Source organism: Cynara cardunculus (genome assembly GCF_001531365.2).
Source record: "Cynara cardunculus var. scolymus isolate 2C chromosome LG 1, CcrdV1, whole genome shotgun sequence".
In the NCBI taxonomy this organism is placed as follows: domain Eukaryota; kingdom Viridiplantae; phylum Streptophyta; class Magnoliopsida; order Asterales; family Asteraceae; genus Cynara; species Cynara cardunculus.
The window spans coordinates 5878974-5887546 of NC_037528.1; the positions used below are offsets into that span (position 1 = coordinate 5878974).

The 8573-nt window shown below is 32.8% G+C and overlaps 1 protein-coding gene across 1 annotated transcript; it reads left to right on the forward strand.

Annotated features, from left to right (window-relative positions):
* Positions 1-1317: 1317 nt before the first annotated feature.
* On the forward strand, positions 1318-6218 carry LOC112517223 (adenosine kinase 2). Its single transcript, XM_025124591.1, has 12 exons — positions 1318-1465; positions 2441-2494; positions 3471-3517; positions 3621-3652; positions 3738-3839; positions 3927-3994; positions 4671-4747; positions 4830-4927; positions 5030-5100; positions 5196-5262; positions 5354-5537; positions 5798-6218. Exons 1-12 carry the CDS (start codon positions 1380-1382, stop codon positions 5938-5940), a joined length of 1029 nt encoding a protein of 342 aa, XP_024980359.1. The 5' UTR covers positions 1318-1379; the 3' UTR covers positions 5941-6218.
* Positions 6219-8573: the final 2355 nt, after the last annotated feature.

Below are 8573 nucleotides of genomic sequence, written 5' to 3' on the forward strand. Positions count from 1 at the left end.
GAATTGAAAAAATACCGATTCTTTTGTTATTGTGACAAGGAAATGAATAATTTCATAAGAAATAAATTATTACAAATAGACTTTGTAATTGATGTAATATTTTTAATTTAATAAAAGAATATAAAATATTAATGGTAATAATTATATATTAAAATCAATTGATTTACGGTTTTCTTAAAAACAGTTACTCTATTTAATCTTTCATATTTAAAAACAATTAAAATATTATCAAGATTATCTATTACAAATTAAAATGACATTCATACCCTTATTCATTAAAAATAAAGAGAAAAACATAAAATTATTCTATTGATTAATTGTAATTTATATTGTTTGCATGAAATAGGAGGTTTACAAAGTAACCCCCTCTCTCTTTATAACATAATTGAAGATAATAAAATAATAATAATAATATAAGTAAAAATATTATATTATATTATATATATAATTATATAATATAACTTAATTAATATATATGTATATTAAATAATAATAATAATTAAATATAATATATTATTAGAGTAATTTGATGTTTTATAGATTTTAAAGAATGCATGATTCCCAAACATTTAACAAACCAAATCCTATTTATTTATTCTAATAGAAATACGACTGAAATAAGATTTTAAGGAGAAGAAATAAACTAACTTCAGCACCCCCTATAAAGGGTGCCATTAGCACTCCCCGTAATGGAAATGGTATAATTTTTTTTGTTTAATTGGTTCATTGTACTTTTTTGTCGATGATAAAATTGTATATATTTTGTTGTTCATAATTTTGTTTTAAAAAAGTTTTGGATTTACTTGATTAGAATTAAGTTCACGATTTTGTTTATTAAAAAAAGTTTGAGATTTATTTGTTCAAAAAAAGTTCAAAACTTTATTTGGTAAAAAGATTTAGAAATTTTTTAGGGATTTATTTGTTAAAAAAATAGTGATTTAATCATTCAAAATCAGATAGTTTATTTTTAGACTTTTTCTCAAATTTTTATCATATTAACCTGTTTTACAAGTCATAAAAATGTATTCAACATGTTTTAAAAAATTAAAAATTGTATCATTTAACATAATAATTTAAGAAATTAATCAATCAAAATCAATAGTCTGTTGATTTTTTTTAGAATTTATCCAATAGATGGTATTAAAATAACACTGAAATGGATTAAAAAACGATATATTGAGAATAAAATCAACTAAATTTAAAATAAATTAAATTGCTTGAAAATCTGCGAATAGGGTTGGTGAGTCTTGTATCGACATTTACCAACCCCCCCACCCACACTATAAAACCTCTTCACTCCCCTCCATTCCATCCTCGTCTCGCTCCTCAGATCCTGCATATACTTCTTTGCACTTCTGTCGTAGATCTTACTTTGTAAAATGGCAGGTTATGAAGGAATCCTATTGGGGATGGGAAACCCTCTTCTCGACATTTCAGCGGTAGTCGACGAAGATTTCCTCAAGAAGTAAACCTCTCACTCTACGCGATTTCTGTTTCTTTCATGTTTTATATCTGGTATAAAACTGATGGGATTGTTCGGATCTGGCTTCATTTCTTTGTGATCTAGGAATAATTTTGTTTCTATGTCGTTTTTTAGCAAGAGATCTAGTGTTATTTGTTCAAATCACTTTGCATTGAGTGTAGATTCATCGTTGAACTTTCAATTTAATTTAGTTTCGCCAGTAGAGGGGGTGTTCCTTTTTCGGGGTTTTAGATCTAGGGTTCTTGATCTATTAAGAAATGTATCGTGTTAGATAGGAGTTGCGAATCCAAGTTTAAATAGCAGAATCAACCTTCTCCTGGAGTTCAGATTTATCGCATAGGGTCTGATTTTTAGAACATGCCCAATTCTTGCAGAAATACCAAACTAATCGATTCTGTTGTTATTGGATTTTAGACATGTACTTTAAAACATGTAATTTTTATATAGGAATTCTAGGACCACGGTTTTTTCTCCCTAAATCTAACTGTATTATAGGAATTTCGGATCTTTAAATGTTTAACTCGACTGAAAATCAAAATGTTTGGCTGATTTAACACAGGATCATTGCCTTTCTTTCTATGAGTTTGCGTATACCACTAGACTTATATCAGTTTTGGATCCAAACGTGAATCTATAAACTACAAAGACCAAATAACTCTAATTTTGTATGATTCAGTTTCCTTGCTCATAGTTGACCCTTTTAGTTGCTGGTCTTGTTTTTCTTACGCTAGAGGTATTTTTGAGCCAGCCTTGATTAACGTTAGGAGTTTTCTGGAGCTTGTCTTCCCTCAACTTGCAAAAATAGTTTTTTTTTCCGCAAGTGGTCAGAGCAATATAATATATGATAGATATGGATGTTAATCTTTTTGATTATCAATGATGAATATCAACTAATGTTTTGTGATCATAGGAGGACTAAAGTTATTGGCCTTGATCTTTTTTCTTTTGAATTTATAGATACGATGTCAAGCCGAATAACGCGATTCTTGCTGAAGACAAGCATTTGCCCATGTAAGTGCCTTCTCATTAATCATTGATGACATTATCTTATGCATTATAGATATTATTTTGCTTGATGAGATAATTTGCTGGAAATTGTTGAAGGAGACATTCACCTTTTAAGTTTTGTTGGGTATACGATGTAAAATAGGGATAATTGCCTTGATTTATCTGAACTACGATCTTTCTGATTGGAAATTTTTGACACCCCTCCAAGGGTTTACAAGGATCTATTAATTTTGTGATCACAACCAGGGGTGTTGACGAGTTGAGTAGAGTAGCAGGCTGTTCGAACTCGGCTTGAGAAAGTATATTAAGTTTGAGCTTGACCTGGCTTTGAATAATTTTCTTTAAAATAGAGTCCGAGCTTGAGCTTGATGATCATTTAACAATTCCGAGTTCTACATTAGGACTAAAATTTTTGTTTGTATGTTTTTTTTGCTTGTCTGTTAGATGTTAGATTTTGTTTGCTTACCTCTAACTAGTATTCAATTATGCAGCATTGCCTTTCTTGTTTTCAAGTTTTTTCTAATGTTCTTTTATGTTTATTTTCGTTTTCTCCCTCACTTTGCACAAGCTGGGGGTTTTCACGGAAATGACCGCTGCACCCATAAAGGTGGAGGTCAAGTCTGCATACATCTCACCCTCCCCAAACCCTACTTTTGGGTGGGATTTACTAGGCTAGTGTGTGCGAATTACTAAGATCTAGCTCGAGTAGCTCAATAAATGCTCGAATTGTTAACACTCAACACCCTAGCCCAAACCATATCTGAAGGGATGCTACATGTTTCTTGCTATTTTGTCGATTTTCACGTTAGTTTTTTTGAAGTACATAATATTTATATAAAGCAAAGCTCATACACTTCTCACCTTTGGTGGTGAGGCTGAACCCTTGACCTTCAAGAAGGTTGGGTTATCGGGTACCGCTGGGCCTTCGGTAATTTCAAATTAATTTTCGTTGGCTTGTACTTGTTTGGCTTCTTTCCAGGTATGATGAACTGGCTGCTAAAGACAATGTAGAGTACATTGCTGGAGGTGACTATATGCTTTTGTTTTTGTGTGTACACTCCCTTATATCTATACAAGAATTCAAATTGTTAACGTGGCAGCCGGTACTAATTTCTAAGAATTTTTGTAGGTGCTACTCAGAATTCCATCCGAGTTGCCCAGGTAAGTATCTGCATGGTAGTTGACTAGTTTCTTTTGGATTTATGAAATTGAAACATTAGTTAACTTTTTCTTTCCTGGTCTGCAGTGGATGCTTCAAATCCCTGGTGCAACAAGTTATATGGGTTGTATCGGAAAGGACAAGTATGGGGAGGAAATGACCAAGAACTCAAAAAGTGCTGGAGTTAACGTACTAATCTTCTTGCTTTTGCTTGGCCTGTAATTTCTTAGTTTTATATCCTAATAAGCTAATGAATCACTTGTATAATGATATCAGGTGCATTATTATGAGGATGAAACTAAACCAACCGGCACATGCGCTGTTTGTGTTGTTGGTGGTGAGAGGTTAGTGAATATCTTTATATTCCCAAGTATGCTGCTCAACTTTATAAAATATCTTGTTGTATCATTTTGTGCAGGTCTTATATTTTTCTCATTACAACCTTTCATTTGATGCGGTTACTAATATTTGCTTCCTCTAAGAATCCATTTTCATCTTGTCTAAAACCTAATGGTAGTAGCATTATATTTGTGCCCTGCTTTCGTGATTTTCTTGAAAGATACAAAAAACTACAATCAATCGAAAATGTGATTTTTCGTATATGCGAGTCGATGTTTAAGAATCATGTTACTAGTTTGCAAAGGTTCTTGCTCTTTTCTGCATTTGCTTGCCTTAACTGGCATTTTGTGTATACCATGGTTCGGACATGCCAAATGCTTCAGTATGTCTTGTTCTTTAATGAGTCTACATCACTTTTACCCCACTTAATTACTTATTATGCATTCTTACACTGGTAAACACCATCTGCATTGATTTTGGTGATTAATTGCTTTTGACCATTAACTAGTTTTTAGCTCTATTATGCATGTTGCATTGGTTTATTCAATTAGTCAGAAGGTTGTGTGCTGTCTATTTGTCCCCATTCATGAATCACCTGCTCTTGATTCAAAGTGGCAATTTATGCGCTTTGGCATTTCTTAACATCCTCCATCTGAATTATACCTATTTACCGTTTACCAGGTCACTTATTGCCAACCTGTCTGCTGCCAACTGCTACAAGTCGGAGCACTTAAAACGTCCAGAAAATTGGGCACTCGGTACTGCTTCCCGACTTAAGATTTAATGATTCCCATGTTTCCATGCATTGTCAAACTTACTACTTCCAATCTTTTTGGACAGTTGAAAAGGCCAAGTACATCTATATTGCTGGATTTTTCCTTACGGTGTCCACGGAATCAATTCAGCTTGTAGCTGAGCATGCTGCTGCAACCAACAAGGTAGTGATATAAATGATTCAATGCTCATATGACTGAGTTTCCGCTGACAGCTTTTGCGAGCAATCAACCAGGATCTTCTTTCTGACACTGTTGAACTTGTAGATTTTCACGATGAACCTCTCTGCACCATTCATCTGTGAATTCTTCAAGGATGCTCAAGAGAAAGCCTTATTGTGAGTTTTATCTTCCTTATTTTTATGCTGTTGCACTATCAAGTTATTTGTCACAATCTGAAATTTCCCATCCTTATTGTATATCAATAATGCAGGTATGTGGATTATGTTTTTGGAAATGAAACTGAAGCAAGAACGTTCTCAAAGGTTCATGGTTGGGAGGTAAGAACCATTTGGTGGTTGAACATGATACATTGGTTTAAAGATCTCATGTTTCTGAAAAATGTCTGATTGGTCTTTGCTCTTCTTCCAGACTGATAATGTGGAGGAGATCGCGATTAAGATCTCCCAGCTGCCTAAAGCATCAGGGACACACAAGAGGATTACTGTGATCACTCAGGGTGCTGATCCTGTCGTAGTTGCTCAGGATGGAAAAGTTTCAACATATCCCGTCATCTTCTTGTCAAAGGAGAAACTGGTTGATACCAATGGAGCAGGTTTGTGCCATCATGCAACAAATTTATCCCTTTAATTGTATTTCTCATAATTCACAGTAGAACTGGGAAGAGAACTTTTGGAAGTGGACACTTGGGGTAAACTAAAATAGAAAAATATCAGACAGAGGGAGTTGTTTTACCTTGGCAACTTGCCAAAAAAGGAAATGTTACATTTTGCATGACACGAGTCATTCTCAATGGAAATTGTTCATCAATATTCATGGGATATGAAATAGATTGATAATCTTAAATTTATGTAGGTGATGCGTTCGTTGGGGGATTTTTGTCTCAATTGGTTAAGGAGAAGCCGATCGAGGAATGCGTGAGAGCTGGGTGCTATGCATCCAATGTGATCATCCAAAGATCAGGCTGCACCTACCCAGAGAAGCCTGATTTTAGCTAGATTACATCCATCTCAGAGGTTTCACAATTTACCGTCTCCCGGATGAATGTGGTGGGAGCCATTTTTATTGTGCCGCTTCTTCGGGGTTGTGCTATCATCATTATTATTGTTTGTTATTAGCCTCCCTTCTAAACCAAATTAGCTGGTGAAAATGGAGGAGTACTATACCTGTCCGCTTCTTCAGTTTGATTTCAAATTGCTGTATGTTTGAGTTATGTGGCCGGCCTGACAATATAAGTTTTACAGCGATTAATAAATTTTGTTTGCAGCTTTTTTAATGGAAGGCTGAGTGGTTGATTCTGGTTTATATATTGAATGCATATAACCACCACGATGATCATAACCACCGTTGCGCAATGAGTATAGATGGTCAAATTGGTTAATACGTGAAGGATTGGTCGTCCTATAAAAGTGTTTAACTGGTCTAGACCCACCAGTCTCAAATGCCCATCTATACCTGGGTTCAGTCATTGTTTTTATGCATCAGACTCTGAAAACGTCCTGGTCCTATAACCGGTCCCGGTCTTAACCGGTGTCGGTCCCAGAAAACGTCAAAAACCCTAACCGGATCATAACCGACGATCCCTCAACCGGTCCCGATTCTGGTCCTCCGGCGGTTACGGCCGGGCCAGGCCCATTTGGCCATCTCTACATCAGATGTGGTGATAGTTTTTGGAAGCTTTTTCAAAAATAGTGGAGAGGTTTTTCACGTAAGGTTTTTGGTGAGGTTTTTCACCACAGTTACAACCTTCTTTTTTAAAGCTCTTTCAAATTTAATCAGCTTTAACTATATCATATTTTATAAAAGTTTTATATTTAATCAGTTTTATTTATTAATATAATTAAGTAATCATATTTAAAATCATATTATTATATAAATACATAATTAAGTAATCATATTTAAATAAAGTTATCATGTCACCTCATGTTAAGTTTTTCATCAACATTTTAATCCTTTAGGGTTAAAACAAACTTTGTAAAGAACCATCAATATTAAAAATCAAAAGCTTAATGTTTGTTATAGTTTGAGATATTATTTTTGTTTTAGGCATAAAAGAGTACTTAAGATTCATACACTCAATATTAGGTGATAAAGAGTCAATAAAATATGAAAAAAGAAGGGTACCTTTGAAATCCTAAATATAGTTATAAGTTACACCGTCTCATATGGTTGCTATTTTTTTTTAAAAGATATAGCTTTCTTAGTTAATAACAAGAAATCTACTATATTTTAAGACAAAATTAGAATTCATGCAGATGATAATTTAAAAAATCGGTGGGAGATGAATGATGGAGATATATATCAATGTTTTTTAGGCAAAGTACTTTTAGAGTTTGATAATATATAAAAAACTTAGACAAACAAACAATAAGCAATACTATAAAATGAACTACCGACTAATTTCTCACATAAATTTTTTTTCTCCAATGTTAATTAATATATGTTTGGGGCCTTGATATACTACTCAAGTCTTTTTCGGTCTTATTAGATATTAAAAAAATTGTGTCTTTTATTTACTAATTTTTTTAAGAGAAATGTTCAAAAAAACCCAACAAACTTTCTCATTTTGAATGGTTTAATTCCTGAACTATTTTTTTGAATTATAAACCATTAAACTTTCTCATTTTTAATAGTTAAGTCCATGAACTATTTTTATGAATGAAAATCTATTAAACTTTCACTTTATCGTGTTTAGGTTTGCTACATAAAAAAGCACGATTAAAAACACAATAATCATTATGTCCATCTTTTTTAATATACTAAAATTAATTTTAAGGTAAAATAAACACTGATATGAAGATCGAGTACGAGCATTCAAAAAAATTGTTTAAAAAACAATTTAAACTAATCAATTAACATTTTATTGTGTACATCTAACTAACAGAACAATTCAATAACCTGTAAAAATATATAACTATGTGCTCAAATAATCGATGAGACACCAAGGGATCTTAATTAAGTGTACTCTTAAACTGACTTTTAACAGGCATCTTTAGCCGCATTTGATGCAACATCATGTTATAACCAGGTTTGAGACAACCTGGGTTGAGGTAATTTATACGTGTTTGATATGTGGATTACGTGAAATATGCATGTCTAATTAGAAACGCATGAACTATATATGTGAAATGTGAACATGATATTGTGCATGTATATATTTGAAAAGATGGCATGATGTATATGTGACTTATACATGAATGCATGTGGGTGAAGCATACATGAGGTGGTGCATATATATGATAAGTTATTCTGGTGGGAAACATTATTATAATATTTAAAAACTTATACCTTCATGGTTAAGAAATCATGAATTTTATAATGAAAAACTCACCGTCTAAATTACCTTTATTGGTTAAAGTCTTTACTGCCTAAGAGTTTTAATTTAATAAAACCATCACCGCCTTTGTTAGAAAAATATATAAAGAAGGAAAAAAATAAGATCATACCTTATCTTGATTTTTTGGAAGAAATGAACCTTTTTGATAAAAGAAAGTGTGTGTGACGGTGAAAGAGTTATTGAGAAAGATTAATACACAAAGGTGATTTGAAGATTCTGTGCTAACGGAAGATCTGTTATGTGTTTATATTCTGCAGAATCTGTGATCATTAAGGTGAGCTTTTGATGAATAAA